Source organism: Pterocles gutturalis, unplaced genomic scaffold (assembly GCF_000699245.1).
Source record: "Pterocles gutturalis isolate BGI_N339 unplaced genomic scaffold, ASM69924v1 scaffold2531, whole genome shotgun sequence".
NCBI lineage: Eukaryota > Metazoa > Chordata > Aves > Pterocliformes > Pteroclidae > Pterocles > Pterocles gutturalis.
Genome location: NW_010105374.1, coordinates 162,034 through 186,447, shown reverse-complemented (window position 1 = coordinate 186,447; position 24,414 = coordinate 162,034). Strand labels below are relative to the sequence as shown.

Genomic DNA, 24,414 nt, shown 5'->3' with positions numbered 1-24,414 from the left:
TGTAGAAATCAAAGGCAGCAAAGTAAGGGATACCACTCTGCAAAAGTGCCAGGCTTGGAATACCTAACGAGGTGTTGTGCTGGTGCTAAAATTAATGGTTCCACTCAAACAATAATAGCTAACCTCCTAGTGATAGTGATTGGAGGGCCAACAAAATTGTAGACCAGCAGCTGGGGAAGCCACCTCTAAGCAGACTGAGCCTGGTGCTACAATAGACAAGGTAGAGTGACACTGACTTGCAGAGAAACAGGTCACCTGTGTTTTGGAGCACACATCATGACTCAAAGTCCCCCAGCAGAAACACACCTGCTGCTCTGTGTTTTTGATAAATACACTCTCGAGTGATTTCTTCTCAAGTTCTTATAATGGCACCCTCTCATTTACACAGAGCTTTCAAAACTTTCATTGCAGTGGAGCGTGTGTGACTTTAATCCAAATAATAAACAACAGTGCTCCCTCAACCACGGTCATTAGAAGAAAATCTTGCCTATTTTCATCAGCAGTATAATACTATGTAATGGCACAGAAAATAAGGCTCGTAGTTCACGCAGTACCATTTGTAAATCATAAAGATCTGCGAGGAAATGCAGAGCAGAAACCAGAACATGAAAGCCACACAAACATCTACGATATTAGGCAGCTTTCCATTACGACAGACTTGCCCAAATTATCTGTCTCCAAACGCTGTGGGCCTGATTCTCCTCTCTTGCCAGGAGAAAGGAGAATTTTACCAAAGTCAGTTGTTATTTCCCTCCCCACACCTTGTCAAACTGTCATGAGCTCCAAACACAAGACACTCCATAGGTGTAGTTCTGTTCCATTGCTAGCAAAATGTCACCTTGATTAATCACCATTTTTATTATTATTATTTTTTTAATCAGCCTCCAAAATGATCGCTTATGGCAGACTTCAGAGGGAGGAACATTCCCTCTTTAAACAGATCTAACTCGTTATCCACCACAGATTGTTGTTGGATTTCAGATATCCTTCTTTTTTCCTCCCACAAAACTTCCCCCTTGCATTTAGGGCTCAGTTACGAAAAGAGTAACAACACAATTCCTGCTATTGATTTATTTTTATCAGAACTGGTCACTGATTTTTTTCTCTGTCTCTCTTCAAAAGAGCATGCAAACAGAAGCCTCCTTTTGGGGGATTTAATGCAGTCACTAACATGAAAGACAGTTTATTCGCACAGTTCAGTAGCTAGCACACCCTCCAGGTTCTTGGACTACCCTACCTTGGCAGACAGACTCTGTGGTTTGTTGGAGAGGATCTCTGCTGCTTCCCTGCAGCGGGTGGAAAGGTTCAGGATAGCAGCAGCTGCTGCTATGTGGGTGTCTTCACTACATTGACCGTAGCTACAAGAGTTGGCATGGCAAGGGCTCTGTGTGTGGGCGCTAGCACTAGGCAGTCGATTAGAAAATTTCACTGGATTTGAAAAATGCTTTGCTGTTGAAGAGAGATTTGATTAGCAATTGCACATATGAGATTTTTTTTTCCCCCATTAAATAGTTTTGCTTCTCAGACTACAATTTCATACATTAAAATATTCAAATAATAAATTTAAAACAATTCATTTCCTATTGGCAGTAAGGGTTTGCTGTAAAAATGGCTTCAGAAACATGATAATTTAACTTTTCCCCGACAAATACACATCTTTCAGCAAGACATCTGAGACTCTTACTCAGATTTTACTCATTCTTTACTCAGGCATTGAAAACAATGATATCCAAAGAAAGACTGAACAAGCATTAGTGTGTTATCTGTCATGATCTGACAACACTGGTGAGCAGATGCAATTGTAAATATATCCTTATAAACTCTTCCTTTGGAGCTCTATTGTGTAAAAAAACAACGGTGACTTGTTCAGTCTTAGCTGAAACAACACTGCTTACCCTACTTAAATGAATAAGTCTGTTATTTAAATAGCTTTGCTTATGTGAGTAAGGAAAACAAGACCAGGCTCTTGAAGGAACCAGAGCAATCAGACAAGAACATTACCTGTTAGGAATATTCAGTCCTGATTTCATGGAAATTTTTAGAAATTTTAGTACCTTTTAATCGATTTTTTAAAAATGAAAATGCACATTCAGAATAAAACTCATCTTGGCTTGCTGTCTTATGCTGGCTATTGTTTGGAATAATGCACAAATGTATTAGGCACAAAGGGGTCAGCTGAGAATGAAAAACGAAGAGGTGAACAGAAAAGCACTTTCACAGGCAAAAGGAGTGTGTGTGGTTCTGTTTTCTGCTCCATCAGCACCACATACTCTAAAACAGGTAGAAAGAACTCTGCTCTCTATTCTGGATTTTGGAGCTTGAGTTGCAGGGAAAACGCAGCACCATGATCTCAACTCTTAGGAAGCAATAATCACTTCTTTTGTCTGTAGCTCTCACAGTGTCCTACAAAGAGAAACTAAGCAAAATCCAGTTCCTCAACCTACACCCAGACACATGAAGAACATTTCTGCACATGGCCATCTGCTCACTCCATAAAGGTCTGAGCCCCAAGGCTCTGGATCCCTTTGGATGTGGAGCTGTGGCTGAGTGCATTTTAATGCTAAGACCTCCACAAGCCATTGAAGAACTTATCTTTCCTCAAACTTGGGATGCTCTCGGTGTTTGTTTGTATGCACTGACTGTAGCTGTGTGCCATATTCAGTTTTTTCCAAATACTGGAGGCACCTCAGCAGAGCAATACATAAAAGCCTCATGAGTCAGCTCTCCCTTCTTCCAGAGCAAATGAAAAAGGATTTAACTACTCTGCTGTAAACTGCAGCACAAGCAGGAAGGTCTACATTTTTTAGCAGTTGGTACAGCTAACTTCAAATTATACTTAAAGAGCAAAAAAGTGCATTTCCCACTCTACACCCTAAGAGGTAAAAAAAGCACAAGCTTTGAAGGTGCATATTTTGGTAACAAATCAGGTTTATAAGTGCAGAATCCACAGAGAGCTGATGATGGGCTTTTGGTTAGCTACGTATTTACGCAGAACGCTGAACTAATCATTACATGATCAGCTTCTTATTGCCAGCTTTTGTATATCTGCGTAGTTAAAACACTCACCTGCTCTTTTACTTTTACCTTTCCATTAAAATAATAGCTGCACACTGCAATCTTGGCAAGAACAACAAGCTGTAAACTTCAGTCCTGATATACATTATACATAAATTACAGACGTATGGATTTGCATTTGTATAAAAACATTTTGATATTTTTTTTCCTTGAAATGAACCCATGAAATAGACATACATCTCTGCAAAGAGACAGCTAATAGGAAATATCCAATTTTACAAACAATATTGGAAAATCTGCCACCCAAGAAGCTGGCAATGCACATATTTGCTTTCATTTGAACAAAGCTATTTTCGAGGCCAGATAAATATCTATTTTTCATTTGCAATTGTAAATGGGGTGCTTATATATATATATATATACACAAACACATTGGTACCTACAAACATATATGTATGTGTGTGTACTGAGACACATACACAAATAAATACACAAATGTATAAATGCTATAAATACATAAAACATATACAATATTCTATAGTATTAGAAGTATATTATGTTGTATGTGTATATATGTAATTTTCTGCTTTTCTGTTCACCTTACTATGAATGTTTGCCTTTGTTGGGATAAGTGGGGTGCAATTTGTTCTCCTTTTTTGTTTTCCTTTACTAAATTTTTGTCATGAATAAAAGAAAAAAAACAACTAAAGAGCCTTTTTTTCACATTGTTTTGAATCCATTTTCTTCTGAACCCAAATATGGTGCAATGAAACCCTTTTTTTTTTTTTTTTCCTATTTGCCTTAAGGCAACAGGATCATTTATTTCTTTGAACGAAAGGGTATTTTGTAATGGTCAGTACAATGGCAGAATCTTGCTGGTTTCCCATGCAGACTGTAAAGATCATCTGCAGTAAATAATCAGTGCTCACACTGTGGTATCTCATTTGTACAGAGTAGTAGCTCAGCAAATCTGTAAGTGATGCAAGCAGGGGAATCTCGATAGCAATCTGGTGCATTGGATTTGTCTGCACTACAAATATCGTGGAGTACAGAAATATGAGAGATCAAAATGGATTCAATCCAGGCCTGGAAGTAAAGCATCTGAGGCACATGGTCATCTAGGAGGAATAATATCTATATGGATGCATCTACAAGGTGTCCAAAAAACCTTTTAAAACCCAATTTATATTTCTCTGTAATATAATTCATAATATCTTATGCAGACACATTCCATGGGACTTCTCATAGCAGCATCTTATCATGCAAGGATATCACAATTTAACCAAGGAGGAAAGTAACAGATAAGACATAAACCGTTCCTTTTCACTCCTCTTTTCCCCTGATAATTGCTTTCAAAATAAATGTCAAAAAAGTAAACCTTAGAGTGATTATATTTAGTGTTCTAACATTTATTTAGCAAACTGGTGATTATATTTAGCATTCTGGCCATAAGTGCTTAAAGATGCTTCCTACAGAGATTTTTTTGAATTCTACAAATCTGAAAGCAGAACAAGCAAAAAAAAAGTCATTGACATTTTGCCCATTTTCCGAGAGACAATGGAATGTTAAGCTTACATTCAAGGAATTGGGGTGGCTTTCGTCCTTGTGCCACAGGTGCTACTATGCGTTTGCCAAAGACTTGTGCATCAAAGCTGGCATAATCAAATGGTACTTTCCCAAACTTCTCCTGTTCTTTCATCAGGGTGGCTCTGGAGGAGATGACTGGCTGTGAAGGTCTGTAATTGTACTGAGCTGCCTCAGGCTGCTTGGCTGAATTTGTCCTAGAGAGAGAGGAGAGAAAGAATGAATGAGAAAGACAAGAATATCTTTAAATAACTTTTTCTTGATAAATAGGGTGCAGTTGCATCTCAGTATCAGGAGGTATTCTGTTACCACATATAAATCTTACTGGTAGTTGTATACAAGAAATAAATAATGTAAATATGGTAGCTGACCTAGCAAAGAGTACTTTGACTTCATACAAGATCAAAGCTGTGGACATTAAAAAAATCTAGTATTCTCTAGTAACTCTGTGGACTATTTACAAAAAAAAGATGCTGATTTATGTCTAGATTACCACTGTAGCATGGTGCTTCCTTTATTTCTAAAAATTGTCTGGATTTTTGCTAGTCAAGGGACTTGAAGTTTTATGGATCACTATCTTTCTCACTTTACTGTGAACGAGTATGGTTTAAATATAATATAAGATGATCCTAAATAATTGCTTCTGTTATTTGGGAGGAAAGAATGATTTATAGGGTGTTATTCCATTTGGTTACTGTTCAGTAGCTACTTGTCTTTAGTCATTTCCTAAAGACTTTTCATATGTAGAGTTAAGGCACGTGCAGTTGGCAGACACATGGACATAATGTTCTGTAATGGCTCTGAAGGAACCATTAGAGCTGATCATGTCAATAATCCACAAATTAAAGTGTCCCCAAATAGACCTGAATATAATAGGTTGTAATGGTCATGGTGCCAATGATGTGCAAATTATGCACGTCTGTAGGGTCTGAATAAGTCTCAAACAAAATACAATTGCAATAAAAACGTTTCCTATTTTTGATGCCATTGTATAAAAAATAAATTAAACTAATTAAAGAAACTCAAAAAAATGAATTATTCATTGGTGGGGAAACAGACTGAGCAAAGTTCTCAACCCTTTCAGGTAACTGCAGTGCCAATACAACATGCTAATTGGGATCACTGGAAGATTTCTCTGAAAATAATCACAAAATAAATGAGGACTGTGCTTCTAAAAGTGCAGTAAGGTCAAAAAGATTTTTTTAATCAAGTTTCGGTGGCCAAGACATTGTAACAAAGGAAGAGTTCTTGAAAATTGTTTAAACAACTTCAGAAAAACAGAAATTTTGGTTTTTGGGAAAAATACATTTGAGAATCATTGATTAGGGTATTTGTGTTGAGGTAAGATGTAGCAGAACATATTCGATTGCTTTTCAAAAGATACATCTGTTGTCTTTAATGTCAGCCGCACGCACAAGAACCAGCAGAACTCTGCTTGTTCATTTTGAGATGCAGTCAAGTCATCCAGCTTTGCAGAGGTCCATCTTGAAAGACTGACTTACCTCTGTAGCTAAATCTGAAGTGGTTGAAAGACTCAAGGAGTGATCAACAGCGTTTGTGCAGAAATACTTCAGAGAGATTAGTCCGTGAGGGCTCCTACCTGTGAGTCTGATCATGGCACTGCCCAGCTTTCGGAGACTCGAGCTGGTTCTTTTCCTGGGACATTGCCAACTTTTCAGCTGCAGCAATTGGACAACCAGAAAGGCTGTTTAAAAGCAAAGTGAAGAAAAGAAAAAACAAGAAAAAAAACCCAACATTAAAATAAGATCTCAAGTAAAGGAAATGTGTGCTTTGGAACCCAATGACTTCAAAGTTCTCTGGTGCCCTTTGCATCTATAGGAGCTGCTGCTATTACAGCCCAGAGTCATCTGTTTCTCACCCTTCATGCAAAACTGTGAAATCTGCTTATTTGAGGTGATCTATCTGGAAACTGAATCACATAGGAGTTTTCCTCGGTTCAGATTTGATGTTTTGTGGATGACAAGTCACTAGTAAATTTTTTGACAAATTACACTTACTTTATCAGCTAAACCATGTGTATGAAACTCCTGCTGATTAAAAGGAAAGTGAATTTGGGAAAAAAAATCAGGTATGTGAGCAACTGTTACCAAAAAAACACATTTTGTCATTTCAAGTTGTGCTTCCATTTTGTCTTTTTAAGTTTTGTTTCCTTTTTTTTTTTTTTTTTTTTTTTTTTCTTTATTAGATAAGAACATATTTTCTTGTCCTATTCATGGGTTGCTTATGATACAGCTGATGTGCTGCAAAGATGACTGGGAATTTAAAACAGGAAACACAATAAAAAATATTAGCTGGTTCCTTAAATATTCCTGTTGATGGGCTTGTAATCTCTTTGGTAAAGACTGACTTTTTGTAGTAAAGATAATAACATAATATGCTAATCCTTGATTTTGGTGTGCCTGTACAATAATGAATCAATCAATCAATCAATCATCAGCAAAAAAAAAAAAAAAAGAAAATCCCTCAAAAAATCAGTTCAACAAAGAAAGTTGGCTTTGAAATTTTTCTGTCCAAAGTTTGATTTTAAGATTGAACTTTCATTTTTCCAGAAGCATTATCATGGAATATTTTGGCTCTCTGGCTTCCAGCAGAAAGCAGTATTGACAAGAGCTGTGCCTACAGCAGTGACTCGCTGGAAAGAGAGCACGTCAGCTCTCTGCCTCACCTGCAGCCCAGCTGTGATTCCCCAGCTGCCTGTCTGGAAGGTTTTTCTCAATTTTACTTTCTCCCTGCAGGCAGCAAGTTAAACAGACAAGAGTATTCCAAGCGGGAACATTACATTCCCGAGGTTTATAAATTGAGTTAGTTTTCACAGGGATTCTAAAGTATTTCACTTAAAATTTCCTGTTCTGCCAAAAAAAGAATGTGCCCTGATGGGGAGTTCCCGCCAAGGACTACCACGTATGTGGTTTCCGCTGGGTTTTCCAGTTCTATCAGAAATAGTGTATTTGTTCATTCTTACTCCTTTTACATGATGGTATTTCACTGTGAAGACTGTAATGAAGTCATAGTTTGAAATCTCATCTGTGAAAAACACTAGTGGAATTTGCCATCATCAGTGCTACAGCTATTTTTTATATAATGAAAATAAACACAATTAGTTGGTTATAAATAGTACAGGCTACCCTTGCAGTTCGTAGGCATTCTGCAGGGCAGTATGTAACATCTAATTCCAAGATGTGCTCATTAATTTACTCCCAAGTGCATGTTAGATTGTAAGCGGACAAGAAGTTTTGTGATCTACCTTCTGTGCGTATTGCGATTGCTGTTGACGTGTCCTCTTCCAGTGCATCCTGGGGTGGGGCACTTTAAAACATTTTCATGCATGGCAAGAACTAAACAGAAATAAGGAAAAAAAATGAGATAAAAACATACATCAATTAAAAATACATATATTAAAAAAATGAACATTTCTTCTTCAGACTCAGATTTTTAAGTCTGTCACATTTTGACCAGAGAAGAAAAGGAGAAGCAAAGGACCCACAGCACAGCAAGGCTGGAGCTTTCAGCATATGTAAGTTTATCCCTGTATTGGTGTAGTGTGGTTTCCCACATGCACATCATTGCTTCTGTGGACGTCAAAAGAACGTTGACACACACAGTAGAGGCAAAACGTAGCAAGGATGTTACATCATGGAGCCCTTTGCCCTCCGGTTGATACACCACTGACACAGTAGACTAGAAAAAGCATGTACATTTTTTATGCTCTTTGACGTGGATCATTTTTTACTAAGAGTGGGATGTATGTCTATGTAAACCAGAACATGTCTTTGTACGTCTGCTCATGACTTCAGTACTGCATTACCCCTTTGGGTGCACAGGGCTTCAAAAATGATGATTGTTCAGTCAACTGGTTTTGTTCTGTTGGGAACCAAATTGCCATTACAGGTAACTTGTTTGATTTTATTGCCCTTAGGACTGAACACATCTGATTGGGAATGTGATCATTAACAAGGTCTTGTTAATTTTGACTTTTTAGAAAGTTAATGTTGCCAAGGCCTTCCAAACGTAGCAGCCTGCTTAACTCAGCAGATGTTTCCATAAATACAGTTTAGTACCAGATTTAAAAAAAAAAAAAAAAAGGGAGACCTACAGTTAGGAACAAGATGCTGATAAAGCACAAGTATCCTTTTAATTTGTTGTTATGCACACCACCACAAAAAACAATCTGACTAAGTTGTTTAAACGAATAGTTTCACATTAGGTTTTGGCTTATTATGCAGCATCTCATTGCAGCACGTTGCAGGATTACCCACACACACACAAACCAATGTAATCAGATCGGCACAGTTAGAAGGAAGCAGGGAAATTCAGGCTAGACTGGGCACGAAAGGGTGAGCACGATGCAGCCCCGTGAGAGGGACGTGCTGTGGACCAGTGCTGGGATGTACGGATGGAATTAACCTTTCTGAGCTCAGTAGTAAGGGGGACACTGGAAACATCTCTGTTTAAGCATGCCCAGGTCTCTCAAGTTGTTGGCAATGAAAACCAGCAGCCCCAGCGTGTAATACGGCAAATCAGGTCGCAGCGGTGAAACAAGCAGGTGATTTCTGTGCTGCATGCCTCAGCAAAGGCACGGGCAAGCACGATCTTGAAGATACACCCGACTGCAGCGTGCAGGTCTGCTGGCAGCATGGGGATAGTTGGGCTCTGATCTTATTCTTCCCAGGCCACCTGAGGAGCCTACTGTTTGCAATGCTCCTGCTAAGGAGTGCTTGAGCTTCACAAGTGTGGGAAGCAGGACTGTGACTCAGAGCTGGAGGGCAAAGAAGGTGTGATGGCTCCTCTCTCAGCCTCATTCTGCAATCTCACCCAGAAAAAGTGGGTTTCTTTTCTGGCATGTGCACACACTATCCACAGTACCGGGCCAGATCCAGTCGTTATTCTGGACTGCAGGGTGGTGATACTCACTTTCTAGTGGCACTCTAACTTTGTGTGGACAGCCTGAGAGACTGCGGTGGTGAGGGTACAGCCCAGTCACATGCCCTGTGCCATCACATCCTGGGATGGGACATTTGGTTTCTCTCTTTTCAGGCCTGGGTGAATCTGCAGAGAAATCAGATAAGAATTTTGTTTGGTTTTAGTCCCTGTCTGCACTCAGCTGAGTGATCCTAGCAGCATGATACTCTCTATTTTGTGCTTCAGATGTAATTCCTACACAAAGTTTTAACAGAGACGTATGCCATTTAAGCATCACTTTAGGTTTTTGCAGTGTCCTTTAAACAACGGCTCCCACCTCCCGGTATGCCATTTATGTGCTGCACTATGTAGCTTTAGGATTGCAGTGTCATTTATTCCATTCAGAGCCTCAAACAGGACAGAAGCCACAATCCAACAAGCCAGAAAACTGGCAGCATCAGCCAACAGCAAGATCTGTAAAGGAATAAATAAAAAAGCAGAAACGATCTTTTACTCTGTTAATGTCAGACTCCGGGAAGCTGGGACGACCAAATAAAAGCTGAGGTGTGAAACAAACAAACAAAGAAACAAAAAAGCATTTCACCCAGAAGCCAGTCCTTAAATATCGCAGATCTCTAGGCTGTAGGTTCTTTGTTAGGAAACTGAATATGTGCCACTTTCCATTTGAGAGGCAAGGCAAGCAGCTCCCTCTGGTCCACATGGCAATGCCACTTTGTGGAGCAGCCCACAATGACAGGGAAAACACGGAGCAGCCGATACCCTTTCAAAGGCAAGGTCTCAGCCCAGCCCCACAGCTACCACTGTGGGCCACACAGTGCATTCCCAATTTTTATTTTAAGCACCTAGAAGCACTGGTCAGAAAGCCTTTATTTGATTTCCAACACAGGATCAAAAGTCTGGGCGAGAAAGGAATGAATTCTGGTCCAGAAATTCTCTTGTGAGAAATCTGGAGGAAGTGGCCGCATAAATTGCTGAGGATGGTTTTAGCTCCATCTGTGATTAGCTGCCAACCACGTTCGGCGCTGGGGGAGAAAACAGCTGCAGCCAGCCCAGGGAACAGCCTCCTTCAAGCTCATTTTGTTGGACTGGGAGGTAGGATGTGCTTAGGAACAGGATCGCCAGAGACAGCTGAGGGTTAAACTTCCTGGCAAGACTTTAAGTAAAAAAAAAAAAAAAAAAAAAAAAAAAAAAAAAGAAATAGGGAGGAAAGAAAATAGACTGAGCATCAACAGGAAACCACATGCTTTTTAGAATCACTGCAAATGGAAAGTGCTGTAATAGTGAACAGAAAAAAATGAGGGACCTGAAATATGATTTAATTTTTCCCCCACTAATGGGAAAGGTCTATCAATAAAAAGATGAGAAAATTTAAATTTAAGCCATGTGTTTCTGATGTAGCATCAAAAAAAGAAAAGTAGGAGCTGATGGATTTGATGGTGGATTTTTTAGAAATAAAATCCAGTTGATTATGTTAAGTGAAAAAATTATGTGCCTGATACTACATTGACTAAAATCATATGGTGTTTATACAACCTGAACAAAACCTAGTTTATTCCTCCGTGACTGTTACCTCTGAACTCACCTGCAAACCACAGCCAATAATAGTATGAGGCAAATCAGGAAGGGCCAGATTCTGCCATGCTTACCATCACTGCTCCTTCCTATGTGTGCTGTGAAAAAGTCACATTGACACCAATGTGAACCTGGTGAACACCATGGGTCTCAGGATAAGAAAAGGTATCTGTAAAATTCCTGCATATACCATAGTCATTGAAGGAAATAAAGTTTCATGTAGTTTATCAAGAAGGTAGAATAATACCGTGCATGCACAGCTTAGGACATGCTAATGAAAAGACTGCTTTGAGACAGAAAAATGAGATGCACACATATTCTTCCCAAATACTACAGGAAACATTTTATAGTTGCAAATCCTAAAAAAAAACCCCAACTTGTCAGTTATCTGATATGCTTAATGCTTTAGATATTAAGCTACTATAATATTTGCAAGGTCCACAGGGACTACTCTAAAGCAACACTAAAATATCGAAGTAAATCATTTATCAAAAGCAGAAATTGCAGCAACGCTGGGGTGACCTCTGCATATTTGGAAGCCCAAAAGGAAAAGTCAAAGGACAGATGAATTTATTGTTACTTACTACAGCAGGGAGCGTGCTTATAAAATGACATCTCTTGATGTTCTGTAATTATCCTCAATTGAAGAGTTTCATATGAGACAGCCCAGTTTACAAATCAAACACAAATCTTTTAAATCTCCACTTCTGGAAGCCTGATTGAGTACCAAAAATGGAGCAATGCTCCTACAGCTTTGTAGGATGCCGTAAACCGTCAGAAACAATAAAGATTTTGGAATTTACTGGTAGTTCTGCTGATGGTGAATGAGGCAGAAGAGCACGGCTTGTGCTTTCCTGGCTCAGAAGTGCTGGCTGTAATGCGGATACGTGAAGTAGACTGAACTCGGAAAACACATGGCTTAGGAATTAGGTGGTATGTTTGGAAGACAACAATTTTTCACCCTAACCTTTCCTTAAGCACCATTTTAATGCCTTCTCTTTTGGCTGCTGAAATTGAGAAGGTATGTATTAACGCCCTATGGAGGAGGAGGCGGAGGAGGAGGAAAAGGAGCCCAAGGAGTGTCAGTGCCAGCTACGCAGCCCTTTTAGTACCCATTACTGATCATTTCACATAGCGGTTTGGCAGGAAGCCAAGTACCTAGCGTTTAACCTGGTTAGACGTAAGGCACGAGTGTGAAGGTACATAATTAACAAAATTACCAGCTAAATTCCACATTCTTTACTGTTGCTATAAAACCCAGCTCAGATCCTCTATCAGTCACAGGATAAATGCTTAAGCCAGTAAGAACAGCCAAAAATACTTCCTTACGTTTGTTGCTAAACATCTGTCTCCCACCAATGTCAATAACTTTGGTCTGTCTCCTTTCCCCTGCTAGATGCTCCAGAAGAAACCTATCCAGTTCCTTGTAGGTGCTGTGAAACACATGCCCTTGCTCTGCCTGCAGAGCGATTGCTTGTTCTAGCAAACTCAAGTTCCCTTTTGTTTTGTCCAGCTCAACTGACACTTCTGTGGTTTCTGACAGGCACTCGTTGTCATCTTCTTCACTTTCAGGGAAGGGATTCTGAATTCTCTTCTCAAAAGGATCTGGGTGAGACTCCTGGGGTGCTCTTAGCTCTGTTTCTGAGTCACAAGGGCCAAATTCTACCTCTTCCTTCTTAATTTCTGGGACTTCCAGGATGCTAGGTTGATTACACTCTACAATATACTTCTGAGTTACATGGGGCTTTACACTAGTTTCTTCTGAGAAATTTGAGGAGCTGTCCCACTCGTTGTCCATAATTTCAGAGTTACTTTCATTTTCCTCAGAGGAACAGTATTTTGGGTCAGAAATAACAGTCTTTTCCTTTCCTTCAGCTGAATTAATCATGTAACATTCATCAGTGTCATCACTTTCTGTTTTTAAGGATTGAATGCCACTATCATTTAGATTTTCTGCCACTGTTTGACTGGGTGCATCTTTTGATAATTTTCCCACGTTCATCAAAGATTTGGTCACGACATCTTGATAGCTGGAGTAGTTATTTTTCCTTTGACTGGAATTTTCTTGCCCACCAGAATGAGGGGTTTCCTCTGATAATTTTGGAGTACTTTCCTCTGCACGAGAAAAAAGCAAGAGAAAAATATGTAAGAATGACTTCTTTTTGTATCTTGTAGAAGTGATATGAAGATATTTACTTGCCAATTGCCGTTACTTTACTCAAAGGTTCTCCGAAATGATTGAATTCACACCAAGGCTGTGTTTGAAATGACTGCTTGTAGCAACAGGAAAAGCCCTTCTAAGATTATATCTACTTTATATTATAGCTCCAAAGCTATTTGAGAAATAAATATGTTGCCATTTTTCACTGATGGTGAAGACATATTATCTTAGAACACATGCACATTCGTATACATTCATATAAATATAATGTGACATATATTGATAGATACTATATATACACACTATATAGTATATACATCTCTGTATAAAAGCACACACACATTTTCAGATTCTTCTGATCTATTTTCACTTTTCTTTCATCTTAGGGTCCCAAATATTTTCTTGAAATAGACCCTAATTACTTTCCCAGTCACCCCAGATCCCATGAAAGACCTTGATGGAAAAAACCTCAATACTTCACAAAGGGCAAGCTCCTGGTCACCATCGCAATTGCCACATTAAGTGATAGATCAGGTCATGCACAGGCAAACAGAAATGGTTGTTATGTACAGACTCATAAAGGACTTGTTAAAGACACCACTGAAGTGCATCCTGCCTTTATAAACATCTTTCTTCAGAAGAAAAGCAGCAGCCAGCAGGTAATAGAGGGTGCATGTAGGAGAGATTGTCGGTGTGGAAGACAATATGCCTTTTGTATCTCATTTAATTTTTTATAAACATTTCCTCTGACAAGGACACTCAAAAATACATCTCCATCATCTTCCTTTCTGGTAATTATCTCTCTAAAATCAACACTGGTTTGCCAGGGTCAAGTAAATATTGCCATAGTAACTAAAAGCATTTTTGGATGAAGGGAAGAATTTAGTCACAACACTAGCCCCTTCAATAATGTTGATTATAGGGTACATTCTTTTGTTGGGATCTATTCAACATAAACTGAAAAATTTAACATTTTACTTCCTAGAAAAGAAGATGAATAAACAAGCACAGACTATTTCATAGGATGTGCCTGTCCTCTCCTGAATCAGAAGAAATCCAGGTTTAAATCCTAAATTAAGCATAGTCTAAAATGCAAATGAAGTTTCTCTCAATAACACAGTGAGCTATTAAGAGAAAGTGTAAAGGGTTACGATAATTTTAAAGTATTATGAACTACAGAAAACAAATAAAAAGCATTTTCAGTGAATATGTCCAATTCATTGAACTATTCTCTCAATCCACTTAACTACCCACATGTGTACAATAATGATTTATAGACATTATACCTAATTATGCATATTTGGGCTGTGTTAGAGTGCCTAACAAAAGCTCTAGAAAGCAACAATTACCTCTGTTGCTTAGCTACATAGTTTAAAATATTCCTATTAAGTGCAGATTATTGTGGAGGGGAAAAGGGGGACAAAAATGCACATGTGCACCACAATGCATTTCACTTTACTGCTGCCAAACTGTTAGCATTTTGGGTCATTTCCAGTTTACATAATTGTTTAGTTCAACTGTTTGTTATATGCTAAAAGAAAATATTGATTAATTCTTATTCTTCTTCAGAAAATTGGACTCATGCAGGGAGAGGCGGCCTTGTGCACTGTGTGTATAAAGTTGTGTTAAAAAAAATGAATCAGTAAACCTTAGCATAACTTTTTAGCAGCTGGTCTAGTACCACACACACTGCAGTACTCTGAATAAAGAAGTCTGCTGTCTTTCCATGTCTCAAGAAATAAGAATGATGATTTGGCTGCGTAACCAACTTTAGAAAAATGGACTTTTATTGTTTGCTCTTCTGCTTTTTGGAAAATAACAGGATCCCATAAGTGGGTCACTTAAAAAAGTAAGAAATTCTAGTTTTAAAAGAAATCTCCCACCCTTCAAAACAAACCAAATCGAACAAAACTTGATAACAGTACCAGGTCTTTTCAGTTATTTTTCTGTGTGAAGGATGAAAAATAATGTCAATGCATGATAACAGATTTTTGCTCCTTAAATAATCAACAGGTTTTAAATGCAATGTTTAAAAATTTGTTGTTGAACCAGTCTTAATGGCTCAGCTGTCCCAGCTTTGCTTTTCACTTCTACAAGCTGTAAATTTACTTTAAAAATAATCAAAACTCAGCTTAGTTTACAGTTACATCAATCCATGAACTGAAGCATTAACTGATCAACAGGCAAGAATCATGAGTTCATAATAAAATGAGCAATAGCACACCAAGAAATTACAAATAAACCTACACACCCAGACCAGCTGTATGCTTTAGCTGAAATTTGTTTTGTAGCTGGCACAATTAATGCAAAAGGGTTAGGTTGTATTATCACTGACACAAGAAGTTTGGGAGAAATCTCACTGTTACCAAATAATTGTTTTTGAAATCAAGTGGTTTATTTCTTTTGACTGAAGATCTCCACTGATTTCAGTAGAGACAGTATTTGACCCTTTAATTTCAAAGACATTCACCTTCTTCAATGTGTTTTATGTATAGTATTCATATGTATAAAATTTTAGGGTATTCTTTTGGTTTTTAAGGAAATTCTATTTAGAGTGGCTAAAGATATAAATTCCTCAGTTCATCATAGAATTATAGAACAGCCCAGCTTGGAATGGACCTTGAAAGATCATCTGGTCCAACCGTTTGTGTGAAAGGGAGCCTGGATGAGATTATCTAGTACCCTGTCCCTCCAAAATACCTGATAAGAAATTAAATTATCTTAAAACTCCTGTAGCAACCAGCAACCGAGTGGAATATAAGTTCATTCTGTTTTCATAACATTTATGATTATTTATTTCTTGGTGCTGGATCACATTGCTTTATATTGACATTTGGTATCTACTCATGACTCTTCCCTTTAAAAAAATTCAGCATGCATTCCACTGATATCTTTTCACTTGCCTGATTAATGATTTGTGTAGGACTTCTTAAAGAAATATGTGACAATTTAGTTTGATTTTTTTGTTCATCTTGAATGTATATAAATGTATATAATAGAAAGAAAGAGCAATAATAAAGACATACTGTAGCTATGTCTTTCTATATCCCCATCCTCTTCCATATTTTCCAGCATACATGTTGTAGAAGTTTCTATAAATTGTTGGACATGTTTGGCTTAGTAGAGTTGGAATTACAAGTATAAAAGTGCTGAGTCTAATAATCGTGTTAAATAGAACACACATAGCAGTCACATGCATGAAATTGCTTTTCTAAATGTTAAAGCCAACAATGTTTTGCTAAGCGTTTTTTTTTTTTTTTCCTTCCTAAGAGCTCTATATATTCCAGTGAAAATCTGCTCTTCATAAATGTATTTTTCTCAGTGGTGGGCTTAACCTTGCTCTTTGATAGAGCCAGTGGAGAAGCAGATGCTGCTCCATATCTGACCTGCTGCAGTAGTGTCTCTGTGTGACCCACAAAGAATTTACTAGACTCCAGGAGGAGTTCTTGTACAAAATAATTGGAAGTATGATGGTTAAACCTAGACAGAAATGCACCACTCCGACTCTGTTAGAAGTCAAACACATTCTGCATCCTCTTTGAAAATAGTTTCGCATCTCCCTTCCTGTGGAATTCAGGTTGAAGCGGAGCCACACTGCACAGCTACCTGGGGTTGAGCTGCTTTCCAGGACACTGATCTCTTTCTGTAAATTCATCCTCTCTTCATTTTCTTCTTTGCATTCCAAGCTGGGGCTGTAGTGGCGGGGTTTCATTAACAGGGACTTCCTTTTGTTGACGGGAACACCTGATATCTGTTCTTCGGCTTTTCTCTTCTTAGCCATGGAGCATTTGTAGGCACTGCAATGATCAATTGGCAATGACAAAGAAAAGAGTGGAAGAAGTGAGGGGCAAACTGTTTAAGAAAAAAATCACCATCCTCTAGTTTAATTCTAAGTATAAAAGTGAAGGCTGACAAAATACTAATTGGCTTGCAGTTTCAGCAAGCAGCGTGGATACTTATTTTTAGCTCATGTACTCGAAGTTCAGGGCAGAGGCAAGTCTCATTTCTTTTCACTGCTGACAAAATCTGTTTAGGGGAAGAGGAATGAGGAGGAAGACAAAACCAAAAAACCCATAACCCAATGTCCTTAATCCTAAAGAAGCATATGCTAATCTAAACCCTGCTCTGCAGTAAAATAAATACACCCAGGAAAGGATGAACAAAATTGTAGTCTGGGTTGATAATCCAAAGAAACAGCTAAGGGGAAAAATATACCACCAGTTATACTACGATATCCTGAGCCTTTGGCTCCATTACCTTTACACCAGTATGGATATCCAATTACGCATCTTGAGTTTAACAACATAAAACCTGTGTGAAATACACTGTACCTTGAAAAATTGGCAATACAGGTCACTCTTTCAATCTCAGTCCCAAGCATTGGTTTAATTTCATTAACTCCATACCTAGTTCTTCTCATGTCTCTATATAGACTCTGGAGAAGGGCTCTTCCAGAGGGCAATTCATCCCACTTAAAACTAGATCTATCCGACAAACAGGGTGAGCCATCCCCTGGAAATGCCTAACTTTCACATGACCGACATGAGAAGAGAGGACAGTATTTTAAAGAAGAAGTTTTTTAGCAAATTTAATATACTTCTTTCTGCTACTGTAAGATCCACATGTTGATCTGGATATTAATTTGCTTCTCCAGATATTTAGCAAAGCCTTTTCTACCATGCAGCTGATCTGTATGGCACGTGGATGTTACATCATACGACACATCACTAAGGTGGCCTGAACCTTCAGCCTTCTTTTTATAACTTTTTGTGTAAGTGATTTGCCATGATTGCATTATTCCCTCACACACAGTATTGTAAGAAATTTATGTAGTAGGAATAATAGTGCTCATATTATATCTGTCAGAGATGAAAAAACTACACATATGAATCTGTGTAATCCACTCAATGGTTTCTTGACCTTAGACACCCCCAGGGTGCATTACAAATCTACAGGATGCCCGTAGGTGTTGGATTGTGCATCTGGCTCACTGACTTAGCTGCAGGATTTACAAAAAATCCATGTATGCAGAGAACTCCTATTGGTTACACATATTACAAGCTCAACAACATAAATTAATCCTTCCAAGGTATCTTATGTGCACTAAATTGGCTCAGGTTCTGATTGTTTTGGATGAAAGCATATGACTAACTTGAGGTTTTTCTTAAAAAAAAAAAAATACCCATTTTTGGCTAAGTACCTTTTTGGCAAGCCATCATCACAAACGTGAAGGACATAGAAATACGAAGATCTGCATTTTAAGGGGAATGTTAAAATTCTACCATATGCACCTTAAACACAGTGGATATTCTTGATCTTCTGAAAGCTAAAATGTTATGGGCATCAGGAATACTGGATGGTAAGCACCTGCTGTAGTTGAATATATTATGACTTATGGGTTGTTTCTCTGTTTATCAACAGAAGATAACATGAATATCGTGTTAAAGGTCAGAATCACAATGGTATAAGCATCCCCTTGGAAATGATGCCCATATAACAGATGTCGGGGATGGATGTAGTATGGACAAATATGCATAATATATTTCAAAGACACTACAATCAAGAGTTTCTTAATTTGTATTTGTGAATGGCAGTTCATACTATTCATGTTGTTTCAGGAAATTTAAATAAATGACAAATGTTTCCAAACGCTTCACACACAATTGTTCTTACCAACCAGAACCTTCTCTAGGTTTGCTTTTGATCTTTCTCATTTATTTGTCAAGTTTACCTGCAGTAGCTACTGTGAGAGTGTTTAAGACAAGATGAATTTCCAGTGTTTAATTCTCTTTTGGCGAAGCTACAGGTGTTTCTTACACAAACATAATTAATAGATTTTCAGGACAGAAGATCCAATTAGACCATCTAGTGTGCCCTCCTGTGCAACACAGGTCACAGAACTTCATCTAGCTTTTCAGCTTTAATGCTGTAATTTGTCTGACTATTGTGTATATCTTCCAGTCAAGTTAAAGGAAAACATGGTAAGATGGTTGGATTGCTGTACGCTTGCTCCCCAAGTACAGCCTTTTTTTAGTAACATGATGTTATAAGCCCACCACTGTGGGCTGGCACAACATCTATTAAACATATTGGGTTTTCACCACAACTGTGACAGATAGCCCAACTCAGGTGGTAGCAGACCACAGTCGGGACCAGCACGGGGGCACCACTCCCACCTGCCACCTGCAGATTTGCTCTGGGAAATGAGAGCACAAGAATCCCACCAGTGTCAGGACAGGAGGCCCATAAATCTGCCTGGAAGCACATTGCTCATGTTAGAAATTTTCTCCTCCGTGAAAGACTGATGCATTAGCTTGTCCTTATCGGATCTTTTTCTATATGCAAGTGGCCACTTACCCAGATTTCCCCTATAGTTCCCATCATTTTAAAATAAGTGAATACATAAGCTTCAACTCTAAGTAATTTTACTTCATTCCTGACTCCTTCCACTCCGATCACAGGAAGATGACAACACACAGTTGTCCTTTCTTTCCTAGGAAGTGCAAATTGCTCTCCATAGACTGAGAAGAGATATTTCAGCTCCAGCAGAATATACTCTTGCTTTTGTACATGACTTTTTAAACTGCTGGGTTTGAGTTTCAGCTGGAATCTATTAGTTTACAAGAGCCAGTTTAAAGATCTACCATTTACCAACAATTTCTGTTCTTTTCTGTCTTACAGTGCTTGAAAGTAAAAACAAAAATAAAACCAGAAAAACAACTTCACAAGCAGTAGTTTTTTCAAGTACTTACACATGGTTTATTAAGTGTTTGATAATGGACACTGGGAATTTTAACTACTATGGAAAGAAGGTATTTGTGCCTTTGTAACATTCATGGCATGTCAAATTCACCTTTCACTTAAAAAGTTTCTACTCTCTTTTGCTTATGCACATTCGTGCACACACACACATGAACGTTAGCACAGATTTGTCAAGCTGTAGTTTGTCAAATGGTAAACCTATAATTTAGCTTCTCTATTACTCATCTCATAAATTCAACATCTAATAGTTTTGTTGCTATTTATCAATGGCCTGCTTGTTGTCATGGAACACTGATTCAGCTGTCAAGGTTATTTGGTAATCTGAGGCTCATAAAACAGAAGAAGCTCTTTTTGTTATGAGCCCAAAGCCCATACATGTTTGGGTTTTTTTCCCAGTTCAACTGTACTTAAATTTTATGACAATGATTCTTTTTAGTACTATCTATAATGAGTAAATTTTTTATTATTATTTTTTTAGTCAATTACTCAGTTACCAGAACCAGTCTTGTGTTGGTTGTCATAGTGCAAGCCAAGAGGTTACAAAATCGAAGACATGTAAGACCTGGTTGCATGTGTTGAAAAAACCCCACAATACATCTTGCATATGTATTTCATACTTAAATAATTTTTTGGATTTACTGGATCCTTCTCTTTCCTTGGTTTCTGCTCAGAATGTATCTTGGATGGTGTGGGCAGACACTGGAAGTATACAGGGAGAATGGTACTTTGGCTCCTTAATGCAAAGCAATGCATCAAAAGAGGTTTTAAGCAGTCCTAACCACATACAGCTTTTCCTACTGACAAAAATTTTCATGCTCACATTTTTTTGTAATTAGTTCTTCTAAGTGATGGTTTTGTCAATCCTTTAACCCAACCTTTAACCACTTTGTAGCCAGCAAGGATTTTTTGTTGTTAATCTGTTTTCAAGACTTCCAGATCTCTGGGGATATTTTCCTTACTCACAGCAGCCTGCAGACTGGTAAAGCATGATAAAAGAGTGAAGAATTGCCATAGTGGGTAAAACCACAGGTATGTTCAGCCTGACAGCTGGTGTTTACTAATGCCTGTGACGGATGCCATGTAAAATAATAAGAACAGAACACACTGCATCTCATATACATTCCTTAGCTTCAAGAGAGAAAATAAACATCTTTGAACATGAAGGCACTTACATTTATTGTCTAACACTATTTAAGGAGCCCATTCCTTATGTGAGTTTGTGGAGGAATAATTAATGGAATATTTCCGTTTGTGGAGAAAATAATTTTAAATTCTTGAATATTTAAATTCAATCTGAATTTTTGACTGTTTGCTTAACTATACTACAAAAGTAAGTTAGACTGTTGAATTACAATTAAAGGAGAGATCATCTTCTGATCTGCAGAACCGTTTAACTTCACACCAGTTGTTACAAGAAGAAAGTTAGCCTAGATACTCCTCAATCACATTGTGATTAAAGATGTTGCCAGATGCTTTAGGCCTTGATCAGGTTAGATAAAAGACGCAGATAAAAGGAACAGAAATTCAGAATGTCTCTCCACCTTAGTCCTCTTCTATGTCACCTTGTTCTCTAAGGCATAGACTATAGCTGAATGTATCTGATCCCCCAAAATCAGAGAAAAATCCTGAGCTCCTCATAAGCTGATGATGGACAGGAGAAGTTGCTAGCAATGAGTACAGAAAGAGGATGATCTGCTCCTAGGATGGATGGCGTGTCACTTGAAATGACACTGATGTTATTGTTTACATCAGCCACGAATGCCATAGCCTCATGAAAGGAGCTGGAATGTCGGAGTCCAAAGAGAGCATAGGTGATCTGATCACTGCAATTGAAACCCCAAATGAGTGCTGTTAATTACAGCAACTTCAGATGGACAACAGTGGTTGGGGAGGAAGATAGAGAGTGACTATGACTCAATTGTTTGCTTTGTCTTCAGGTTAAGACAGCCAGATTTATAGCCCATTTCCTTAACAAACCCTCCTTGTTTGCAAAGAGTCCAAATTTTATAGCTCAGTGGAAGCGAGAGTGAGAAGAGACAGAAAGAAGGTATTAAGACACCGTATCACAGCCAGAAGTTGGAGTCTTCACAGAAAGACTGAAAATCCACATCAATCAGGTCTGCAAGGACTAGGGTGGTGTTTCCAATGCCATGAAGTTTCTTAGTGAATATGAAAGAATTTACATATTCTAACTGTACACAAAGACAAATACTAGATTCAGAAAACTAGATAAAAGCTACTTTTAAAAGACATGGATTAGTCACGGATTTTTTACATAGAGAGAGAAGAATGTTTTCTAAAAAGGAAGAAAGTAAATTGCATCACTTTGGACCATGGATACTGGAATATAATATCTACAAGATTTATGTGCTTGGAAAAATGACAAACAACAATTTTCTTTACTGCATTCTGTTCTAAAATCTGTGTAGGTGCTAGATGCAAAACTAAGCAAAGTCTTTCAAAGTGCATAAAGAATATTGTGTATTAAGTAAGGATTTCTTTTTTTTTTCTTTAAGGATGATATTTGATGAGATGCTTCTCATCAGTGCGAACGGAAATTCAAGAGAAGGCTCTAATGACTTCACCTCATTTCTGCACCCTTCAACTCTCATTCTTAAAAAGATCTGTAAGTTTTACAATACCTTCTGTCTTGTCTGTTGTATGGACTACATGCATTCTCACATTTTCTACAACGCTGTATTCTAATGCTCCATCCTGGAGTATAGTTCCCATTTCCAAATATTTTTCTACTCAGTGGGGAATGAAAGTATGCTTACAGACGTTTTGTATGTCCATGAATTTCTCCCTGAATAGTGGAACATGCTGGAGCAGGAGTTAAATGAAATTACTTCTACCCATCTAAAAAAGTAAAATTGAGAAAGATATGTGAATTGTCAAGTGTGGGGAAATTGCACATGTCCAGAAGCAACTGCTTGCTTTACAATTTATAGGTGGCAACACAGTAACTAGCTGAAGAACTTCAAGGAGCAAGACCATACAACTGAGAAAATTATAATCAAGGGTTGAGCTACAGTTCATTGGCAATTTAAGATTGAGTTAAACCAGAAAAAAAAATTATTTATAATACTTTTAAATAACTCTTATAAGCATTAAAAATATTCAAACATTATGACAAAGAAAACTTATGGCTTTATGTGAAAATATTAAAAAAGACCATTTGTTAACAGAACTCTGGTGTGAGATTTTACAGGTGAAATTTGGCACGCCAGTCCTGGGAAGGACTGCTGAGTTCTCACCACTGACAAGAAGATAAATATATATTTTCCCTGATTGCTAACATGGAGTCAGAGTTACTGCCATTAACGTTTTCTTGTATTTTGTGGAGTAAGCTGAGCCATAGTAACTTTTAGACAATTGACCACATTTGGACTCCATGATAGATTCAGCCTACGTGGTGAAAAATAGTCTGGAAAATATCTCTATCTGGGAATTCCTAAAAAACTTTTTGGAGACAATTAATCAGGTAACAGTAATTTCCTTCCATCAACATTTTTAAGCATTAAAATTGGAATAACTTAAACCCATTAAATGTGTTGAAAAAGATTTATCATCATTTAGACCTGGTGAAGTGGCTATAATAGAAACTCAGAACTAGCATAGCTTACTCCAATGATGATTAAAGAAAATCTGACTGTTTCTAATTTTTTAATATCCCACACAAGACAAAAAATGCATTTCACTCCTTTCTAATAAACCCCTACACTTAGCTTACAAGTTGTATCTGTGAAAGGGACAGAGGCTTCTCCTGTGCACTGTAGCAATAATTCCAGGGTCAAAGGGCTTTCTGCAAATATAAAAATTTACTGCCATACACAGGCAATGCTCTTTCCTTAAAATGCCAGAGTTGTGAGAAGTTCAATCTAGGGCTGAACCAAGATGAAAGGAATACACATGGGGCATAGGTGGGAAGACAGATAAAAGGGAAATTCATGTTTATGAACACTAACATAGAGAAAAATAAGCTCAGTAACTTGGGGGTATTAAAGTGTTTGTCTATATACGCAAATGAAACGTTTAGCCAGCAAAAAAGGAACAGAACCAGACAGATAATAACATGGAGAAAATATGGTATCATAACTGAAAGCTGGCTGGAGCATGATATTAGAAGATGTATTTTATTTAAAAAAGACATAAGAAAAACAAAGGAGCTGCCATAACCTCGTTGGTGAAAGAGGATTTATTAGCCCCCATAAGAAGAGGCTGGGGAGAATTGGGTAATGGTGTTGAGTCATTATGTACTGAGCTTGGAGATGTTTCAGACAGTAAACTAAATGTTATAGGCCACCTGACCAAAAAAAAGAACAACTGGACTGTGAAATGATTGAGCAAATAAAAAGAAGCATGGAAAAAGAGTGGAG

General features: G+C 37.9%; 1 protein-coding gene across 1 annotated transcript in view; it reads right to left on the bottom strand.

Moving 5' to 3' along the window:
* The window catches only part of ST18 (suppression of tumorigenicity 18, zinc finger), a 160,164-nt gene that overhangs the window by 28,898 nt on the left and 106,852 nt on the right, over positions 1–24,414 (bottom strand). The window contains exons 6-12 of the mRNA XM_010087365.1: positions 16,880–17,070; positions 12,442–13,227; positions 9,532–9,666; positions 7,865–7,955; positions 6,200–6,304; positions 4,591–4,796; positions 1,238–1,449 (exon numbers count right to left, since the gene is read on the bottom strand). Of these exons, the coding sequence (XP_010085667.1) occupies positions 1,238–1,449; positions 4,591–4,796; positions 6,200–6,304; positions 7,865–7,955; positions 9,532–9,666; positions 12,442–13,227; positions 16,880–17,070 (1,726 nt within the window). The remainder of the gene's footprint in view (positions 1–1,237; positions 1,450–4,590; positions 4,797–6,199; positions 6,305–7,864; positions 7,956–9,531; positions 9,667–12,441; positions 13,228–16,879; positions 17,071–24,414) is intronic.